The 23221-nt window shown below is 48.2% G+C and overlaps 1 protein-coding gene across 2 annotated transcripts in view; it reads left to right on the plus strand.

Annotated features, from left to right (window-relative positions):
• Positions 1-14129, plus strand: part of VSTM5 (V-set and transmembrane domain containing 5) — a 39207-nt gene extending 25078 nt beyond the window's left edge. The window contains exons 2-4 of one of the 2 annotated variants that reach the window (XM_088455717.1): positions 3500-3826; positions 3927-4064; positions 13404-14129. In XM_088455717.1, the coding sequence (XP_088311843.1) occupies positions 3500-3826; positions 3927-4064; positions 13404-13438 (500 nt within the window). In that variant the 3' untranslated portion in view covers positions 13439-14129. The remainder of the gene's footprint in view (positions 1-3499; positions 3827-3926; positions 4065-13403) is intronic. The other variant, XM_088455718.1, reaches the window with a different exon arrangement.
• The last annotated feature ends 9092 nt before the right edge of the window (positions 14130-23221 follow it).

The raw sequence follows: 23221 nt of genomic DNA on the forward strand, positions 1-23221 counted from the left end.
TAGTGTAACGAGTTGGGGATGCCGTGCTTTTCCTGAATATCATTAAAAGATTGAGGGGCGAATTGTCCTATAATGTGACGTAGGCGGGTAATACCATGCCATAGTAGATGAGAGGCCTGGTGGGAAGGAAGGGTTGTTCCATATGGGGGTCTGAGGAGACGGGTAGGTGGAGAGAGAGAGTTTTTTATTAAGATTATCCCATATGAAGAGTGTCAGAGCTACCGTTGGTATGGTGAGGGCAGTGCGCGGTCTGTATTTGCAAGGTAACCAAGGCAAATGTGAGAGTGAATCAAAACCCACTAAATCATTCTCGAGGTCAACCCACCGTTTAGTAAAACTAGGAGCATGCCAGGCTACCATCTGACTCAACTGAGAAGCTTTATAGTAGCGTAGTAGAGGTAAACCTAGACCTCCGTCTGATGATCGTCTGGCTAAGATAGCTCGGCGTATACGGGGTCTTTTATAGTTCCATATAAATTTACAATATGAAGATTGGAGTTGTTTGAGGATTTGGGTTGGTATCGCCACAGGTAGAGTCTGAAACAAATAAAGCAATTTTGGTAGAACATTCATCTTTATTGCATTAATACGCCCAATCCATGAAATAAAATAAGTTTTCCATTGTAGAATATCCTGTTCAATTGTTTTAAACAAAGGAGGGTAGTTTGCTTTATATAGGCGATCATATGTTTTAGTAATATTAGCCCCAAGATATCGCAAAGAGTCTGTTCTCCAATGGAAATTAAAATTAATTTGCAATAGTCGTTTCAAATCACCCGGGAGATGAATAGGGAGAGCTTCAGATTTAGGGCCTGATTCACAGCCGCTCGTAAGCGGCCGCTCGTTCGTTCGGAACGATGTTCGCACATCTGCGCATGCGTACGGTTTTTAATACGCATGCGCGAACCAGTCAGTGCGGCCGAAAATCGTTTGTTCGCTATATAGCGAGTGCTTGCTATTTTGAGTGACAGAATGAGGCGTATGTGGGTGGTAACAGGGGAAGGTGCTTGAAAACGGGGAGTGGAGATCAGAACGCAGGCGTGCTTAAAGGTCAAAGCAGGCGTTTTATGGGTGTGCATAATTAAGAAAGCGGCGTCATTGACCACGTCACTTGGTTGTTTTATAGCCAGAACTGCTCGCAATATAGTGGTAGGAAAAACCAACCACAAGAATAGCGAGCAGTTCATACGCTGTTCGATGTACTCGATTAATCTAATAAATAGCGGACATGACGTATGATGCGAGCGGCCAGGGGGCGTATTTTTCAAATAAACGTACGCATGTTTTGTTCGCTCGTTCAGACATGGAGGCGGCAACAGACCGCAAAGAGCGAACGGTTCATTTGAATAGCCACCCCCTTTTTCTGAACGAGCGAGCGCAAATAGCGATCATCTCTGAATCAGGCCCTTAGTTTGATTGACTTTGTAGCCCGACAGATCTCCATATAGGGACAATTTGCGAAATAAGTTTGGTAGAGAGGTGAGTGGTTTAGTCAAAGTAAGAAGAATATTATCAGCAAATAAAGAGAGAGTGTATTGAGAGTTTCCAATAGTTACACCAGATATGTCAGGGTTAGCCCGTATTCTCCTAGCCAGCGGTTCTATAATCAATGCAAAAGTAAGGGGCGATAACGGGCAGCCTTGTCGGGTGCCATTGGTTATAAAAAAAGGATCCGAAAGTATCCGCCCAGCAAGAACAGATGCAGTTGGGTTAAAGTAAAGGGATTTAATAGCTTGTAGAAATTTACCCCCGAGGCCAAAAGTAGTAAGTGTGTGCATCATAAATGACCAGGAAACCCTATCAAAGGCTTTCTCCGCGTCCAGAGCAAGCACAAGAGAAGGAAGTTGATGATTATTTATATAGTGAATAATGTCCACTGTTCGTCTAGTATTATCAAGTGCCTGCCTGGACGGGACAAAGCCCACCTGGTCCGGATGGATAAGGTTGGGTAGAAGGGGATTAAGCCTGTTTGCCAGGATCTTAGCGAAGATTTTTAAATCTTCATTAAGTAATGAAATGGGTCGGTAATTGGAGGTGAGGAGCGGATCCTTACCTGGTTTGGGAATGACCGTGATGGTAGCTCTGGTGGTAGAGGGGTGAAAAGTTTCACCATTCAAAATCTGGTTGAACATCTCAGTAAGATGTGGGATTAAAGAAGCTTGGGTGATCTGAGGAATTTGGTGGCCAAGTCAAAACCTTGAACTCTTTGTCACGTTGCTCAAACCATTCCTGAGCAATGTTTGCAGTGTGGCAGAGCGTTTTATCCTGATGAAAGAGGCCACTGCCATCAGGGAATACCGTTGCAAAGAAAAGGAGTACTTTGTATGTAACAATGTTTAGGTAGGTGGTACGTGTCAAAATAACATCCACAAGAATGCCAGGACTCTCAACAGAACATTGCCCAGAGCATCACACTGTACCCACTGGTTCACACAGTGCATCTTGGTGCCATCTCTTCCCCAGTAAGCGACGCACACGCACCTGGCTATCCACATGATTTCAAATTAACATGATTCATGAGACCAGGCCACCTTCTTCCATTGAACTGTGGTCCAGTTCTGATGCACATATGCCCAATGTAGGTACTTTGGTGGTGGACAGGAATCAGCATGAGCTGTGATGCACTGTGTGTTCTGACACCTCTCTATCATAGCCAACATTCACCTTTTCAGCAATTTGTGGTACAGTAGCTCTTCTGTGGGATCAGACTAGACAGGCTAGTCTTCGCTCCCCATGCGCATCAATGAGCCTTGGGCGCTCATGACCCTGTCACTAGTTGTCCTACAGATGTAGCCGCCGTCATCGTTGCCGCACAGCATCACGCATCGCGGCATAGCGCAGCTCTCAACTGTGCTGCGACTAGGCGCGGCCCGCGTTCTCCCCATTGAAGTCTATGGCGTGCTCGTGCATACGCACGAGCTCGCCATAGACGCGGGCACATTAGTCACGCCATCCATGCCGCGACTCGCAATGATGACGGCAGCTACATCTGTATCTTGGATCACTTTTGGTAGGTACAGTACTAACCACTGCATACAGTGAGCACACCACAAGGCCGTCCGTTTTGGAGATGCTCTAGGCCAGTCGTCTAGCCATCACAATTTGGCCCTTTGTCAATGTCACTCAGATCCTTCCACTTGCCCATTTATCCTGCTTCCAACACATCAACTTCAAGAACTGACTGTTCACTTGCTGCGTAATACACCACTTCTTGACAGGTGCCATTGTAACGAGATCATCAATGTTATCCACTTCACCCGTCATTGGTTTTAATGTGTACATAATCGGTGTACAGTACATAAAAACCAAATGTAAAGGGAGGAAACTGCTAAAAAACCAAGAGTAGGGAAATATTTTACAGTTCTGAACCTTAAATGCAATAAAGGATTAAATACATTTGATTGCACTTTGTTTATTAGCATGAATAAACTATGGTGGTGGTGGGGGTAGGTGGTCTTTATATGACGTCCTCTCACAGGTGTTTTCTCTTTCCTTTCAGACAAAGGGATCATGTTGCTTGTCCCAGAACCCATCATAAACGCCACAGTGACGCAGAACGTTCTCCTGTCGGTAGAGTACGCAAGTAACGGCACTCCGTGGGTACAGTGGCAATACCTATCCAGCTGGAAGTCGCAATGTATCATTGAGTGGAAGGTGAACTCTTACACTAACATCTCCACCAGTTACAGCAGCCGGATACACAAGTACGACAATGGCTCCATACAGCTGGAGCGTGTGGAAGTGAGAGACACTGGTTTCTATATGATCACAGTGAGTGATGACTTTGGAAGTACCAAGCAGAGCACAATTATCCTCAATGTCCATGGTAGAAATTCTCTCATCTCTCCTCTTTTTTCTATACAATTCCGAGTTTTAATTTGAATCGTTTAAATTCTTTTCCCGCTCACGGCTCTTTCTCGCTCTAGAAATCCACTATGAAGAATTCTACTTTGTGGCCGTGTTCATCGCCTTCCTGGCGGCAGGGTCGGCGGCTTTAGTCTGCCTCATGTGGGCCTGCAACAAGTGCATCAACATTGCCCAGAGGGGAAAGCAGCATCGTAGAGGTAACTGCAAAACAAGGAGACAAGGGTCTACCTGTTACCCCATTAATCCCTATGTCACCATACACCTGTCTCCAGGCACCTATGTTGAAGAGAACAGATAGGTAGAGTGCACGTATAACTTTCAACAACATAACTGTTTTCAATAAGGGAGCAACATTCTACAATCTCTCATCTTAAGGTAGACATAAAATATCCGATATCATTGCCATACACTGTCAAAGGGGGAACGACTACAACACCCCTCCGAGACATAGGGGTGTATTCAATTAGGCAGCAAAACTTTTTCGCCAATTTGAGTTATCCCTGGTGCGAAAAGTCAATGCGTTGGGACCAGCGAAAAAGTATTACCTATGAATAGGTGGCGAGAAAAAGGGCAGAATTGGGGTTTTGGGGTGCAGACTAAAAAAAAACACCCTTGGACAGGCCCCCAAAGGTATTCTGTGTCAAAAAAAAAATGTAAAAGTACCTTAGGACACCCCAAAAAGTACTTTGGTTTGGGGGGTGAAAAAAAACAAAGTTGGGGGACAAACTTCTAAACTAGCGAAATAGACTCAGGAGAGATCCACAAGTATGAGACAGGTGGGTTTTTTTTATTGCAGGTAGTTGCGGCAGGTGGATTTTTCACGATTTTTAAATCTTCACATTAGCCACTTTAAAATATGCATGTACCCCAAATGTGATGGAACTACTTATTTTGCCCCCCAAAAATTGCTAAATGCTTTTCTTCACCACTTTCTTAAAAATGCTAAACAGCAGCTATTGAGACCGTTTAAAGAACCCACGTACCTTTAGCAGGGCTATTCGGGGGTACCCATAGTGAACCCCCATGTCAGAGAATCTTTAGGGGGGTGTCAGGCTGATTTCCCCAAACATGACAGGACTTTTCGCCGAGTACACGGGGAATGAGCACGATACTTTTTCAACCCTGAAACCAGCAACGGACTTTTCGCTCCAAATGGAATATGCCCTATAGACTACAACACCCAGGCCCTGCCAGCTCAGAATCCTCAGCTACCCGACATTCCTCGGCTGTGTGCTGCCAGCGTCCACTCTCTATTTTCCTGGAGCGGCGCCATCCCGTACAAGCACCCGCATTCTCACTAGCTATCACCCTTGGCCTCTGCATCCATTATAGATACGTCACTGCTCCTTAACTGCTAATTTTCTCTCTCATGATGGCCACACGGCTGTCTTTAAGCCTACCAAGATCCTTCTTAGAGTGCTTACATAGCTGTGGCACCTAAGCCCAAAGCAATTTACTCTTTTAGAACATAGTATGCAGAACATGATTAGATGGTCCTTCAGGACCTCAGTGGAACAGTGATAGTTTGTAAGGTGGCATGTGCAGAGCTGCCACCAGTGGAAGGCAACTGGGACAGCTGCCCCAAGCTCCTTCACAAAGGAGGTGCCTGGGATCAGATAGAGCATTGATTCCCTGGGTACTTATTGGCATGAGTCCTAAGTGCCAAACATAGTGCCCCAAGTGTTGTTCATGCCACAAATTTAGTCTGCCCTTCCTTTCCACTGCTGGCCATTGGTGAGTGTCTTAAGGTGTCCTCTCTGTTTGAGCTTAGCTGGCTCAGTAATGACATATAGGAGGACACCAGGCCTGCTTAATCAGGCATGTTTGGTGGTGGCAACTGACTTGCTGGCTATATGGGGGCTTTTTACTAACTCAGTAATGGCCTATATGGGTCCACTTGACTGGCACAGTGAGGGCATGTATGGGTGCACCTGACTGGCACAGTGAGGGTATGCATGGGTGTCCCTGACTGGCACAGTGAGGGCTTGTATGAGTGCACCAGACTGGCACAGTGAGGGCTTGTGTGAGTGCACCTGACTGGCACAGTGAGAGCATGTATGGGTGCACCTGGTTGACACAGTGAGGGCATGCATGGGTGTCCCTGACTGGCACAGTGAGGGCTTGTATGAGTGCACCTGACTGGCACAGTGAAGGCATATGGGGAGGCACTGGACAGTGGATAGCATGAAGGCTCCTGACTGTGCCAGTCAGACACTTTAGAGGCACATGGGGAGCACTTGGCTCTATGTAAAATGTGGGCTTCATTAGACATCATGTCTGTGCACATATCGTAGGTCAGGGGGAGCACATCCTTTTTTTTGGCCACACTGGGAGAAAAAACACTTTTTAAGGGACAGCAATAAAGTACATAGACTGTACTACTGGGCACAATTACACCTTACTCTCAGCATTAAGTATCCAAGGGGACAGAACCGCAACGAGGCAGCGCTCCAGCAGATGGGGTGTGGCCATTCCCTATAGTGGGTGTGGTCACTTTATATATGGAGCGACTCTTCCCCTTTGAACGTTGGCAGTTAGTTGTGAAAGTGAATGTTTATGTGTAGAGTTACACTAAACATATTCTGTACTGTACACTTGTGTATGAGGGGAAGCAATGAGGGAGAATAACAGACACATTCCCCATGTTCTAGGTATATTTTTTTTACACTTTTTACATGTGTGTATTGCGTTAAATAATGGTCCATTGGTGAAGATCCGGTAAGATTGTATTATTGAGTTTAATCTAGAATAATATGAGATATGGTAAGAACTTACCCTTGTTATCTCTATTTCTACGAAGTCCATAGGGTTCCACAGGATACCTTGGGGTATAGGTGTGACGTCAGTCGCAGGGCACCAAAGAGTTAAGCTTTCAGCCTCCCAGGATGCACTAGGTCCCCCTCCTATACCCCGCCCCCGAGCCAAGGCACCTCAGTTAGTTACCAAGCCATAGGCCGGAGGAGGAAAAGGAAGAGAGAGAACAAAGATCTGGACACATACAAGAATCACATTCTCACCAGAGGGAGACGGAAAACCGGTGACCAGAGCAAAGCCCATCTGCAGCACAGGTGCGACAGGGCGGGAGTCCTGTGGAACCCTATGGACTTCGTAGAAATAGAGATAACAAGGGTAAGTTCTTACCATATCTCATATTTTCTACTTCAGGGTCCATAGGGTATCCACAGGATACCTTGGGGATGTCCCAAAGCAGTATCCTTTAAGGGTGGGGACGCTCCTGTGCAGAAAGGAGAATCCGCCGCCCGAAGGAAGCATCCTGAGAGGCGAAGGTGTCAAACCTGTAATACCTCACGAAGGTATGGACAGAGGACCACGTAGCAGCCTTGCAGATCTGGACTGCAGAGGCACCACGTCGAGCTGCCCACGAAGGACCCACAGACCTAGTGGAATGAGCCTTCAGAGAAGGAGGAACCGGTAGGCCTTCATGAAGATAAGCTTCAGAAATAGCCATACGGATCCAGGCTGCCAAAGTTTGCTTTGAAGCAGGCCAACCCTTTTTACGGAAGCCATAGAGGACAAACAAAGCGTCCGACTTCCTAAACGAAGAAGTGCGGTCAACATAAGTCCTTAAGGCCCGCACAACATCCAAAGAGGCCTCACCCACGGAGAGACCCGGTGAGTTAAAGGCCGGAACAACGATTTCCTCGTTAACATGAAACTGGGAAACAACTTTGGGAAGAAACTCGGGCCGAGTGCGGAGTACTGCCCTGTTCCCATGAAAAACCAAGAAAGGGGGTCTACAAGAAAGAGCCCCTAACTCAGAAACACGTCTTAGCTGTTAGCCATTTAAGATCCACTGATCCCAGTGGTTCAAACGGCGGTCCTTGGAGAGCCCTCAGGACCACAGCCAAATCCCAAGGCGCCACAGGTGGAACAAAGGGCGGCTGAATGCGGACACCTTGCATAAAGGTGCGCACATCCGGGATTGTAGCAATCCTACGGTGAAACCAGACAGATAGGGCCGAAACCTGTACCTTCAAAGAAGCAAGGCGAAGCCCATGATCTAGTCCCGCTTGCAGGAAGGCGAGAATCCGAGACAGACGAAACTCTCGCGGTGCATAACCTCTCGGTCGACACCACTGGAAGAACGTATGCCACACGCGATGGTATATCCTCGCGGAAGACGGTTTCTGAGCTCACAACATGGTACGCACCACAGAGCTGGAAAACCCCCGGGACCTCAGCATGGCCGTCTCAAAAGCCACGCCGTCAAAGACAGCCGAGTCAGGTCCGGGTGACGACAAGGACCCTGAGACAGGAGGTCCGGTCGTAGCGGCAACCGCAGAGGACTGTCCACGTACAGACCCTGAAGGTCTGAGAACCAGTGCCGTCTGGGCCACGCGGGAGCTATCAACAGGAGCGTCCCTCCTTCCTGTTTGAATTTCCGGATTACCCGTGGAAGAAGGGAGACCGGAGGGAACAGGTATGCGAACCGGAACGTCCACCGGACGGACAGAGCATCCACCAGAGACGCCCCTTCGTCTCTTGTGCGAGACCCGTACACCGGCAACTTGTTGTTGTGCCGGGACGCCATGAGGTCGATCTCTGGAAGACCCCATCTGTCCACCAGTAGTTGAAAAACGTCCGGGTGCAGGGACCATTCCCCCGGATGAACGTCCTGGCGACTTAGAAAGTCCGCCTCCCAATTGAGCACTCCCGGGATGAAGACCGCTGATATGGCCAGAAGATTGCGCTCAGCTCAAACCAGGATCCGAGACACCTCTACGAGAGCCGCCCGGCTTCGGGTTCCTCCTTGCTTGTTTATGTAGGCCACGGTGGTAGCGTTATCCGACTGGACCTGTACCGGGAGACCCTGGAGAAACCGATGTGCCTGCTGGAGAGCATTGAAGACCGCACGGAGTTCCAAGGTATTGATTGGAAGCTCCGCTTCTGTCGGCGTCCAAATGCCCTGGAACAGATGTGGACCCGAAACTGCTCCCCAGCCCCGAAGACTGGCGTCCGTTGTCAACAGGACCCAATTTGGAACCCAGAACGGACGTCCCTCGCTGAGGTGGGACGTCTGTAACCACCAAGCAAGGGACAGACGAACCTCCGGGGTGAACACAATCGTCTGGGACTTCAGAGACTGAGGCAGCCCGTTCCACTTTGACAGGATCAGGTGCTGCAGAGGTCTGGAGTGAAACTGGGCATATTCCACCATGTCGAACACCGACACCATGGAACCCAGTAACCTCATCGCCGAGTGTAGAGACACCCGGCAGCTGTGCAGACAACTGCGCACCCTTGACTGTAAAGCAGAGATCTTTTCCTCCGTCACGAAGATCTTTTGCTGTCCCTAGTCCAATAAGGCTCCAAGATGCAGAATCCTCCGAGACGGGATTAGAGTGGACTTCTGCCAGTTGATTAGCCAGCCGTGCCATTGCAGCAGGGCAATGGTCAGGTCCAAGTGGCGTAACAGGAGCTCTGGAGATCCCGCCACCAATAACAGGTCGTCCAAGTACGGCAACATGCGGACTCCCTGCAGCCACAGAGAAGCCGCCATGACCGCCATCACCTTGGTGAAAACACGTGGTGCTGTCGCCAGGCCAAAAGGTAACGCCCGAAACTGGAAGTGGTCGCTGCGGATTGCAAACCTGAGGAACTGTTGATGGCGCAAAAGAATAGGGACATGCAGGTAGGCGTCCTGTATGTCCAATGACACCATGTAGTCCCCAGGTTCCAGCGCCAGAATGATGGACCGTAGGGTCTCCATCCGAAACTTCGGTACCCGCAAAGACTTGTTGAGTGCTTTGAGGTTGAGAATCGGACGAAAGGACCCATTGGGTTTCTGTACCAAAAAAAGATTTGAGTAGAAACCCTGGCCCCTCTGGGAGAATGGAACAGGCACTATAACTCCAGCCTGGAGCATAGTGTGTAATACCTTCCGCAGCTCCGTAGCCTTGTTCCGGTCTGATGGTAGACCCGTGGTGAAGAATCGAGCCGGGGGTCTGTGCCGGAAGGAGAGGGCGTACCCATGGGGACCACCTCCAGAACCCAAGTGTCTGTCGTAGTGACCGACCAACACTGGGCGAACTGTAGCAGGCGGCCTCCCACCCTGGGATCCCCCAAAGGGAGGCCCGGACCATCAGGCCGGCGGCTTGTCATCTGGCTTGGGGGCCGGACGTCTGGTACTCCATGCCCGCTTCCGGGGCTTGACCGATTTCCTAGGGCCAGCCTGACGAGGAAACGACTGTGGTTTGGGCCTGCCCTGGGCCCTAGATGACCGAAAGGACGATGGTCCAGAACCAGAAGGAGCAGCGGCCGACGGGAGACAAGCCGATTTGGCTGCCGTCAGCGTGGCCACAATCTTATCCAGATCCGGACCAAAGAGAACTTCTCCGGTAAACGGCAACGCTTCCAGACCCTTCTTGGAATCTGCGTCCGCCTTCCAGGATCGCAGCCACAAGGTGCGACGAGCAGCTACCGTTGCTGAAGAAATTCTAGACACCAGAGTACTAATGTCTAGAGCCGCCTCGTTGAAGTAGGTGGCCGAATCACGGAGATTGCCAATCAACTCCGCCTGTTCGGCCGGACAGTCGGAATCAAAAGAAGCCTCTAATGAGTCCGCCCAGCGCTCCATCGCTCTGGCAACCCAGCAAATGGCCATAGCCGGCCGTGCTGCCCCCCCCGCAAGGGAATAAGCGGACTTCAGGCAGATTTCCACCTTGCGGTCCGTAGCATCCTTAAGGGAGGACATGGATGGCATCGGCAATGTGGCACTACGGACAAGACGGGTCACGTGAGAATCCACCTGTGGAGGGGATTCCCACTTAGCAAAATAATTATCCGCGAATGGATAAGCCACCGCCAGGCGTCTCTGCGGCTGGTATCTTTTGCCAGGCTGTTTCCACGCCTCCTCTAAATGGTCCACCAACTGACCCGAAAGAGGAAAGTCTGTGGCATCGCCCTTCACGTCTTTGTCGTGGGAAACCCTGCATGGGTGACGACACCACAGACTGCTGGGACAAACCCATCGGAGTAAACGCGGGCTGCGGAGCTAACTGGCCCACTAAAGCTGTTAGCGCCTGAGCACAACAAGCCCAGGGCGGCTCCTGTACCGGTGCTGTAACCGTAAGAGGCCGCGCCATGGACAAACACTGCCGGCAAAGGCCCTCCGCGCTACCCTCCCCCTCTGCTAACGGTACTTTACACGTGGTACACTGTAGCCGGAGGGGAAAATCACTTTCAGACATGATGGCACCACGTATGTGACCCCTCTCACCAATTATATATTAAATAGGCGAGAGACCACCCTGCAGCACCGCACCACAAGGGCTTAGCAGAAAGAACAGGGACAGTAATAAAGCTGACAGTCTTGAGAAGAAAAGTTACAGGCAGCGCTAGCACAGTCACATACAATGCAAAGAAAATCAATTCCTGCACTAACAGCGCTGATCACTCAACTACACAGACACAGGGCCTGGTAGGACACAGCGCTGCATACACAGACCTGACCACAGCGGAGGAGAGGTATGCGGGGGGACCCAGACCACGATGCTTCCAATGCAGGCTTCCAGCAGCGTTCACCATGCTTCTGAAAAGATGGCCGCCGAGGAGCAGAGAGAAGGCTGGCCTAGGGGAGGAGCGCTGACACAGGGCCAGTCAGCACAGTGCAGAGAGGGCTGTGTGCAGCGGGGGAGGCGCCGGCTGTGAGACAGGGAAGGCGCGCTCCCCTGGCATGCATTTAACCCCTGGGACGCCGCAGCGCTACCGCTCTGCTGCGGACCGCTGTCCCAGGGGGTAGTGGAAGCGCAGGTTGGTCACCTGGCTCCACGCTGCAGCCAGTCCCCAGGGAGCCCCCTGCCTGGGGACTTAGGACCATGTGATCAGCAGGGACCCACCGCGGGACCCCGCTGCTTACCTCTGTCCCCCTTGAATCCGGCCATGGTCCGGAACATCTGGGGTCACCGCTAGTTGTGACCCCAGATGCCCACCAGCATCCCCAGATCAGTACCGGCGTTCTGGTACCGGCGGGGTGTAGGGAAGACAGCATGGACGTCAGGACTGACTGTCCATGCTGTTCATCCAGATGTGCAGCCACAGCTGCATGAAGAAAAAGCTTCAGGGGCTCTTCTAGCCCCCACTCCAACAGGTGCACCCGACTCTGGCCGGGCACCAAACTAAACTGAGGTGCCTTGGCTCGGGGGCGGGGTATAGGAGGGGGACCTAGTGCATCCTGGGAGGCTGAAAGCTTAACTCTTTGGTGCCCTGCGACTGACGTCACACCTATACCCCAAGGTATCCTGTGGATACCCTATGGACCCTGAAGTAGAAATATTTGTTTTTCATCATGTATTTGTAACCTTCTTTGATTGCTAAAAATAGATATCAATTTTTTCCTGTGAAGGTATCCAGTCATTAGGTCTACAGTAAAAAGGTAGACAATACTAGTTACACCGGCAATAGGTTGACAGGGTCTGAAGGCCGACACACTAAAGGTCGACTAGTCAGAAGGTCGACAGGTCATTAGGTCGACACATTTTTTGTTAGGGTTAGGCACTTACCCAGACGGTTAGGGGTAGGCACTAGGAGGGAGGGTTAGGCACTAGGAGGGAGGATTAGGCACTAATAGGGAGGGTTAGGCACTAGGAGGGAGGATTAGGCACTAATAGGGAGGGTTAGGGTTGGCACTAATAGGGAGGGTTAGGGTTAGGCACTAGGAGGGAGGGTTAGGCACTAGAAGCGACGGTTATAGGGTCAAACACCTACCCCGATGGTTAGGCACCAGGAGGGAGGGTTAGCCACCAAGGGGAGGGTTAGGGTGAAGATTAGGGCTAGGAAAATGTGTTGACCATTTGTGTCGACCTTCTGTCCCTGTCGGCCTTCTTACTAGTCGACCATTAGTGTGTCAACCTTCAGACCCTATCGACCTATTGCCTGTCTGACTAGTATTGTCTACCTTTTTACTGTAGACCTAATGATCCACACCCGCCTGTGAATAGGGGGCCACGTAAGGGTGTACAATGTGTTAGCTGTCACAGCCACATCCCTGTGTCCATCTGAACATTTTTCAGTCCAAACTGCAAATTGGAACGGGATTATATATTAGGGCTGATTCTGAGTTGCAGTCGCGTCTGTCAGCAACTTCATGCTACAAAGTTTTTGCCCGGGGTAAACCCATGCGCCGGAATGTGTAAGGACCGACACGCCCGCTTTGTGCGTCTTTAGATGCCACCGTCGGTTGCACAAATGACACTTGCACCAGCTCTGCGCTAGGTGCAGATGGTCCGTCAGAGTACGACCTCCAATTTGAGCGATAAAGCGCCATTGAGCATTACCACTTTCAGCGACACATCAGCAACCCTCCGATAAGCAGCAGCATCTCCATGCCTCCGATTTGCCAACCCCATCCCCACCCAGGATGGTCCAGTACATTTCAGTCTCTGTGCGCTAACCATCGGGACGCACGCGCAGAACAGCATCATTCCACTGCGTCCGACATCGCCAGTGCGTGCGACTGAGAATGAGGCCTATTATGTCATTAATTAATATAATTGCATGTTTTCTATCCTTTATAGCAGAAGAGATTGAACTGCGAATAATATCAGACTGAGGAAGAATCTTACCTGGATCACCTACCTCAAGGCCACTCCAGTGACTATTGTCCAGTGTACAACGGGTATTTACCCATGACGGGGAGAGAGAATTCCAGTGTTAGACCGTACGTTGGGACAGACATGGATCTGTAAGCACCGCGTGCTTCGCTACGGGACCTGTTCTGCAGTATTTGTCATTGGCCCCTGAAGGACATTTCCATTTGATGGATTGGAGCTTGTATCCATAATTACAGAAAAAGCTTTGCTTGCACAGAACTATTGGAAACCAGTACATACAGACTGGAGACCAGTACACACTACCGTTACCCAGCTCCTTAGATGATAAACCAGTCAGTAGAGATTCCAATACTGGCCAGAGAGGGACCATTGTTCTGAAACCTGTTAAAACATGCTGACACTGTATTAAACCTATACAATCCAGCGAGCTCTACACCGTAATAACAGGGTCTACTAGCTCATTTCTATTGTGTCATTATCCATCTGATTGTGTACAATATGGAGTCTTTGTTTACAGTCTGCATCTAATTTGTTAAAGTCAATGATTAACCGGAGTTAACACTTAAAAATGTGTCTTTGTTTTGTTATTAAACTGTTAGTCCTTGTAAAGATAACATACTGTAAATATGATATACTGTGAATATACTGTACTGTATAAATATTGTGCTATAAACGTGACTGAAATACGGATTGTAACGTTTCCTGGGTTTTGGTGTAATACTTTAATAGTGTTTCAAGTATTAACATAGTAACTTGAATGATACAATGATGACCTTTAAAGACCAGCTGTATCAATGACACTAATATAGAAGAGATTGCGGCTGCAGTATTAAGCTATGTCCTATGGTAACTCCTGATCTAAAGGTGCATACACACACACGAGACGATATCTTTGAACGATACCGATATCTATCAATGATATATCGTTCCGTGTGTATGCAATGAACGACCAACAATGCACGCTCCCGCTGGTCAATAGCCACGATATCGTCCATTCATGCAGCCCAACCTGGACAATATCCTTAATTTTCCATATGGGAGAACGATCGCTGGTCGTTGATGATATCTTCGTTGTGTGGATGAACAATATCGTTCGTCCAGCACACCGGGAATTTCAAGGGAGACCGTCCTGTGTGTACCCAGCATAAGGGCTGTTCCTGAGTTAGGAGCAAAGCAAGAAAAAAAAGGTGTAACTTTGCACCTGAACAAACCATGTTGCATTGCAAGGGGTACAAATAAATTGAATGTTTTTGTTCTCATGCAGGGTAAATACTGACTGCTTTTGCATGTAGCCCACATAAGCTGGACAACTTCACTGCAATTTACATTTGAGGTCACGTCCCTCCCAAATCTAAATCTCTCTGCACATTTAACATCTGCCCCACCTGCAGCACAGCACGGTTTTGCTAAGGTGCAAAGTTTTTTTTTTGCATTGATGCCAACTAAAAATGAACTCCCAAACCAGCAGGCTTCAAAATGCACTGGACTGATGACTTTGCTTTGGGAAACAAAAGCTTCCGACCCTCGACATATAATTAACACTGTCATCTAAATAGTAGCACTATCATACCATGCTTTGTAGTGTGCCATTTGGGTACAGGAAGTGCGCTTGGCAGCCGTGGGGTTAAATCTCGTGACTAATTGGATTCCCCCCTAGATGTGTGAATGTGTATTGTTTGATGACTGCACCATGGGGGCAGAAAGGTCTATTTTGATACAGACCTCCAGGAAACTTAATTTTATGGCTCTTTAAACAAAAGGTTAAAGATTTTTCAAGCAGTGCAGCTTTTATTCTGTAGTATAAAACAAGCATTTGGTTACCAGATCAATCATTTAAGAATGGACACACTTGAACTATTCACGCATGTGGCATGTTTTAAACGCGCTTGACTAGCAACCCTAATTTAAAGTCATATGTAATAACCAACTGCAGCAGCCACTGAGATAACAGGGACATACTAGGAAGGAGATAACCAAAAAGCTTACTCAGAACTATCAATGGGGAACTGGGTACACAAAAAAACAGACACAACCCATGTAATAGCTCTTGCAGAGCTTCATAGCTTAATGCCTCCAGGCCCAGTGGGGACACACAACCCTTGTAAAATTATTCATAACACGAAGAACAGCCGAGCTGCCAGCTAAAGGCAGGAATGTCCTTATTAAAGCCCTTATAGGGGACCCAAAGAAATTGGACACAGAACAGTGGCTGCTGTAGGTTTTGCCTGACCTAAAACATCTTGCTCCACCATGGACCTGTGGGCAGTCTACTGCCTCTTCCATCTTGGACCAATAAGTGCAATTTACTACTACTAATAATTTTATTTGTATAGCACTTTTCACCAATAGGACTTAAGTTACTTTACAGACACCATGAACGTAATAGGAGTTTCGATCGATTTGTATAAAGTACAAAAACCATGAATATAAGAGAGCTGAGTCAGCCATCTTGTGTGATCAGTACCAAGGATTATTCGTGAAGGAACTAGGTGAGGCAGCCATTTTAGGCACGCTACGCAGGATTATACTGAGCAGAATAGGCAACGCCTGTAAGAGATGGCACATGGGGGTGCTTCAGAGGTGGATGCTATTGCGGTAGTCTTTTGTCGCTACTGCATCATTATTCTAATGCCACGATCAAAGGGCATCCTACTGGCGGAAATCCGTCGATGTGAGACCATTGGCCACTTAACATGCCCTATGGCAGGCGTAGAATGTCCAACTGAACAAGGCCGCCGGTGGCAGTTGCTGAGACCTACACGCCAGCTTGGGTACCCACACCCTGTTACCTCCCAGAAACACCCATCTAAAATAGCATAGATCTGCACGCAATTTCAATCTGTGTCCCTGTGTCGTAACCATCGGGCTTGGACGCACGTGCAGAGGGAAACCATCAGGCAACTTGCACCTGATGGCTTCCCTGTGTCCACTTCTGAATCACCTCCATAATGGGGAAGATGGAAATCCTAGGAGAGATCATTGGAAAGACATCAGCGCCAGACATTGTTCATTCTACACAAGAGAATTCCAGACAACCACAAGACTCTCCTACAGACAACAGCGGATGTCAAAGCTCGTCTAGCCCATTAGTGGTGGCAGCAGCCATGGAAGAAAGGAACGTAGAGATGTGGCAACAAAAAGAACATGGGTCCCCATTCTCCCTTGCACGAAGACCAATGCCTGACCCTTGCTCTAGCCGTAAGGGGAGTGAGTTGCCGCTCCATCGGCATCTCAACTCGCCACCCCATCCACATTTCGCCGATTTTTTGTACACAGCCCTATGGGGCAAGTTTGATTGAATAAACCCCTAAATGTCGGGTGTGTGAAAGCTGGGCGATACCAGGGTTTGGATCACTCCAATCTTCTCAGCCGGGATACATTAAAGATGCAGCCCAATGTGAAAAAATAAAAAATAAAGGTCATTTTTTGTGTCATTCATTCCAGTATGTTACAGGTGTGTTCACAAACCGATGTGTGAATGAGAACACATCTGTATATGCAAGCGTGAATTAAACTGATACGAAGACAACTTGCTTGAGCACTATCAGTACGGTTCAATCTACTCTCCATTAATCTACTGCTGATGATACACCCAATGCTTACCCCCCGTGTCTTCTGCTCACCCCGTGCTATCGGGGAATTTTTTTTCCTGTGTAAGACATCCAAATGCAATAGTTACTATAATATTAGTCATGATCAGTATAAACATAAAATTCTGCGCAGAGTGATGTTTTTGTGTTGCTCCGACAACACTGCTGTATAGCTGTACTATGTCCCATTATGTATTATTACAGGAGTGTAGCTGTGCAGCCGGATGGGATGCTGGGTGCACCCCGCCGAGATCTGAACGCCAAGTTTACACAGATGTTGGAGTGTTTTGGTTAAAGAATCTGTTATCCATTGTAGTTACACACATAACATACATGAAAAAGACAAATGCAACCTTATTACAATAATAGGAGGACATACACATAGCCCCTCCATGATGCTGTACATGCTGCAATCTGGGAATCTGTCCATTAGATGGATACATTCACACTGATAGGTGAAGTAGAGGAGATGTTGCAATTGGGTGCTGAGAGAGAGAAATCAAAACCATCCCCATGGATTATTCCAGTGTTGTTGAGCTGGCAACTTCGATACCACCTCAGATGACACATGCACTTGTGTCACTATGCCTGAGACCTGCAATGGCTTTAATGGGAAAAGCTACAGAATTAAAACACTTATTTTAAAAGCTATATAAGTTTTATATGACCTTTGCGTAGACCAAAACATAAAAGTTTGACGTAATTGTAGCAAAGTTAGGACAACACAAAACTGATTCTACCACTACATATTTCTGTACTATTGGGACAGGATCCTCACACTAGTGCTCTGTGCAGCTGGGGAACCCCAGTTCATCCACTGTATAGCTCTCAGTCTGTGGCTCCCTGCTGCCTCCATTCCCCTCCTCACATCATGTCACTGCCCCTGTCCTCACTAACACATCTCCTGATATACTCTGTGCTGCTGGGGACCCCCAATCTTTCCACTGTATAACAGTCTGTGGCTTCCTATTGCCTCCATTCGCCATCTCACATCATGTCACTGCCCCTGTCATCACTAACACATCTCCTGATATACTCTGTGCTGCTGGGGACCCCAATCTTTCCACTGTATAAGTCTGTGGCTTTCTGTTGCCTCCATTCCCCTCCTCACATCATGTCGCTGCCCCTGTCATCACGAACATCCCTCATCTCCTGATATACTCTGTGCTGCTGGGGCCCCCAATCTTTCCACTGTATAACAGTCTGTGGCTTTCTGTTGCCTCCATTCCCCTCCTCACATCATGTCACTGCCCCTGTCATCACTAACATCCCTCATCTCCTGATATACTCTGTTTTGCTGGGGGCCCCAATCTTTCCACTGTATGACAGTCTGTGGCTTTCTGTTGCCTCCATTCCCCTCCTCACAACATGTCACTGCCCCTGTCACATCACTAACATCCCTCATTTCCTGATATACTTTGTGCTGCTAGGACACACTGCTCCTCCCACTATACAGGGGCTGATTGAAAAGTAATGAGACCGATTTTTTTTTATTATTCAGAATCAGATGACTCCACAGGATCTGAACATTTTTCTTTTTCCAAGCAGCGTCCTCCACATTCAATATATTGTTTGCAGCGTTTCAACAACGATTCAGAGACGTGCAGTAGACTTTGTGACATCACTTTTAGTGCTGCAGCTGCGGCATTTTTCACTTCATCATCCAGGCTATATGGATGCTGTTCCAGTGCTGTCCCATTACTTTCATAGTCAGTGCTCCCAAAGCAACAGCAGCAACATGTGGTCGGGCATTGTCTTGGAGCAAAAACCACTGTTTCTTCAGCAAATGTGGTCTTTACTTCCTCATGGCTCCACGCTAATGGGTTTTCAGGACATTTACACGCCGAAGGAATCGCACAGAATTTTTTGGGCGGAGGTAAATTCGCAAGTTTCCATAAACTGGACTGTTGTTTGAATTCTGGATCCTAATGACGAATCCACGATTCGTCACACGTCACAATCGATGTCAGGAAATCGGGTATCCTCTCTGACATTCGAACAGTGTTCTTGCAACTCGTCGTCGAATATTCTCTTCTGTGAGATTTCTGGGTACCCACCTGGCACACACGCAATGGATTGTCAGTTCCTTTGTCACAATATGCTGAACCTGTTGGTATTAGATTCCAAGTGAAGCTGAAAGTTTGCGTAAAGTTACCTTCTGTCATTGTGTAACATGTCCGCAGCTTGGTCAATGTCGACATCTGTAACCGCGGTGGATGGTCTCCCAGAGCGCGCTTAGTCAGTCACTCGCTTATTAGCCTTTTGAAGTGCTTCCACCACCAAAATCCTGCAGCGCGGCTTATTGTTTCTCCACCGTATGCTTGCCGTAACATTTCAGGAGTTTAATTTCCGCTTTTTTTAAGTTTAACAGAAAAATTCTATGACACATCTCTGACGTAATCTCACAGATGGGAAGTAGTTCATTTACCGACGGGCTGGGATGCCGACCGTTGGAATCCCGACCCGGGACTAAAGATATCTGTAGCCCGACGACTAAATCCCGACAACCGGCATCCCGAACAAAAGTAAGCGGGGCCCTGTATGATGTTAGCCACAGGTGGGAGGATTAGTTTTAGGGGAGATTTAGAGTTAGGCACCCCCCCCTGGGAAGGTTGGGGTAAGGCTACAGGGAGGGGGGGGGGTTAAGCTTAGGCACCCCCCTGGGAGGGTTGTTTAGTGTGCGGGAAGGGGGGGTTAGGCACCCCCGAGGGGAGGTTAGGAACTCCCGGGGGAAAGGCATCTTCAGCCTTTGGACTTCCGGCGTTGGGATATGGGACGTCATACCCATTCCCTCACAGACACGTCATCCGCCATGACAAAACATACGAAGATCTTCCACTCGCTGTGACCAAACAAAGACGACTACAGCAGTCCAACCGCAGGTTCAGACACATCGATGTATGAGCTTCACAATAACCAGCATAGCGTTACCCTATCTACCTATGGGACAGAAAAACTGATGCAGTCTCATTACTTGTCAATCATCCCTTGTATAACTATCAGTCTGTGGCTTCCTGCCGCCTCCATTCTCCTCCCCACATCATGTCACATGCAGCCCAGGCTTTCCTCACAGACACATCCCTCATCGTCTGTGCTGCTGGAGGACCCCGCTCTTTCCACTTTATAACGAAGTCTGTGGCTTCCTGCTGCCTTTATTCCCCTCCTCACATCCTGTCACATACAGCCCTGTCCTCACTGACACATCACTCATCTCCTGATATACTCTGTGCTGCTGGGGACCCTCCTCCTCTCATGTCACTGCCACATGCAGCCCTGTTCTTACAAACACATCACTCATCTCCTGTCATAACCGCATCAAACAAAGAAAAGTCACTGCCTCCCACAATATGAATTTCTGAAATAATTTGTGCTGCTGTGAACATTCCCATCTCCCGATACGCCAGCGGATGACCAGCCAAGCACATCCTTTAAAACCTGAGACACTAAACTACGGAAGAATAAAAGCAAACGTCACTATTCAACCACACCTTGTCATTAAGCACCTTAGTGTGTCTGGCATTGATGACAGTGCTTTTTTCCCTGTGAACTAGGCTTTGTTAAAGTCTTAAGCTGGGCAAACACTGGCCGATGTATCTGCTGCACGTCAGCCAGTGTGTACAAATGATATGTCTGTGAACGTCATTGTTCACAGACATATTGCATTGGCTGTGCTGCACAGCCGATGGACGGATATGTTTGCAGACATATCTGTCCATTGGCAAGAGTGTACAGGCAATCAGCCAATTGCCCGTACACACACACACACACACACACACACACACACACACACACACACACACACACAGCGGGGAGGGTGTCTGCCCCGCCCCCGACTCACCTCCCGGCCAGCGGACACGCGGCTGCCGCATAGATGATGGCTGTTCAGTGTGTATGAACGACCATCATCTAAAGATATATCTGCGGATCACTCGATCTGCAGATATACTGTATCTTTCAGGTGTGTACCCACCTTTACTTAAATCCTATCTTCAGCACCATGTGGAACTGGACATTGTACCCTGTGTCTCATGTTCAATGACCTAGATTATAAGATTAATGGGAACGGTACTAGAAATATCCCCTGTACAGCACTATGTAAAATTGCATGCACTACCCAGAGACAATAACTAATAACCCTGTATAACCAAGCAGGCTCTGACCGCAATATGGGCAGCAGAAAGTCTGGGCCTGAAGTATAGAGTTAAAGACAAGTCGACCGATACTGCTCCTGCTTTGTGTAAATGAAAACAAAATACAAATTTTCACCCCTATGCGAAAAATTGTGCAAATCTCTGCGTCTGTATAGGCATCTCTGCGCCCATGTAGCAGGCGTCCGTGTAGGCATCTGTGCGTCTGTGTCCACTTGGATCCAGAGAAGTCACCATTATTAGTGCACACCATGCAGCGCCCTTATCCCCGATGCAAGAGAGCCACCTGAAAACACGCACATCCTCACTGAGCGCCGCCCACGTGAGAACTCCAAGCCACGCCCTCTCAGCCATTAGTGGAGGTGCCATCAATTTGCATTAGCGCTCTGCATGTCCCATAACTACAGACTGAGTTACAGCGCAGAGCGAAACACACACAAGATACGCTCCGCACAAGGACCAGCATGGCACACGGCTTCAGCCCAATCGCTGTCAAAGTCTATCTTTTATAGCACTTTAGACATTGGGGAAGCAACAGATAGATCAGATCCCCACGTCTATTGATAAATACAGATACATTTATGTAAAGGAATAAGGTTTGAGGACACAAGACAATTATCTCAGGGTGCCCTGCACACCATTTTCAGTGATAATAAAAAGCCATGTAAGGACTAACAAGTATCGCCTACTTATCACTGTAATACTGTAAGCTATTGGAATTGGACTAATATACTAACTGATGACCAGGAGAATCTAAGGAGACTGACTGCAGCCTTTCATGTAACTCAGAAGTGAAAGCTCAGAGCCTTGGTTCTAGTTGTTAGGGTGGTTGTTACGTAGATGTCAGTAAGCATGTGCAGCTTTGACAAGTGACCTATAACTAGCTTAGCACAATATATACGTATGATTGATCAGACTGGAAATTCCTGCTCCTCCAAAATATTTTCATTTTATTCATATAGTGACGCCCCAGGCACACAAACTTACACCTTCAATACCGAAGCATACAGAGGATTAATTTTTTTTTTGCTGAGCCTATATTCAAGATAATGTTGCCTAATCTATTCACTAGGAACCAGTGGATGAATGGACTATGGACTGGCTCTGTGATGCCACCAGCTGCTAGTGAATTCATAGGCTGCATTCTCATGAATACTGATTAGACTGACAAATGTCTGCTTCCACTGTGCATAGGGAAAACACTTCCAGAAACCTCTACAATTATTACTAGTAATCTTCTCTCCTGAGCCGAGAAGAATCCGACGCCCAAAAGGAACCATCCTGAGAGGCTAAAAGGTAACAAAGGCATAGAACCAAAGAAAGGTGTGGACAGAAGACCACGTGGCCGCCTTGCATAGTTGTTGGGCAGACGCGCCACGGCAGGCTGCCCACGAGGGACCCACAGAGCGAGTAGAATGAGCAGATACGGTATCCGTCGCAGGAAGGCCAGCATGCGTGTAAGCCTGTGAAATAGTCATGCAAAGCCATATATCCAGAGTCTGTTTGTTAGCTGGCCAGCCCTTCTTGTGGAATACATATAGGACAAAGAGGAAATCAATTTTCTTGATGCAACCAGTATGGTCCACATCGATCCACAGAGCACGTACCACATCTAAGGAGGGCTCACCTGCCAAGAGGTCTGGTGATTGGAAGGCCGGAACTACAATTTCCTCATTAATGTGGACACGAGAGACCAACTTGGGAAAGAGGTCAGGGCAAGTTCGAATAGCCCGATCCTGATGAAAGATCAGAAATGGAGAGCGTCCCCAAATCTGACACCCTACGGCCAGACGCAATAGCCAGAAGAAAAAGTCTTTGCAGTGAGTTATTTGACGTCTACTGAGTCCAGGGATTCAAACGGAGGTCCCTGAAGTGCATGGAGAACCACTGATAAATCCCACAAAGCCATAGGAGGATACCAAGGGAGAGGGGGATGGGGGAGTGTAGAAGAGCACAGGATAATATAATAGTAACAATGTAAATTATTATTGAAATATAATTTGAAAGATCCACAATCGTCAAAATCAAGACCCTATGGTCAGTA

This window comes from Taudactylus pleione, unplaced genomic scaffold, assembly GCF_031769625.1.
Source record: "Taudactylus pleione unplaced genomic scaffold, aTauple2 ptg000667l, whole genome shotgun sequence".
Classification (NCBI taxonomy): Eukaryota; Metazoa; Chordata; class Amphibia; order Anura; family Myobatrachidae; genus Taudactylus; species Taudactylus pleione.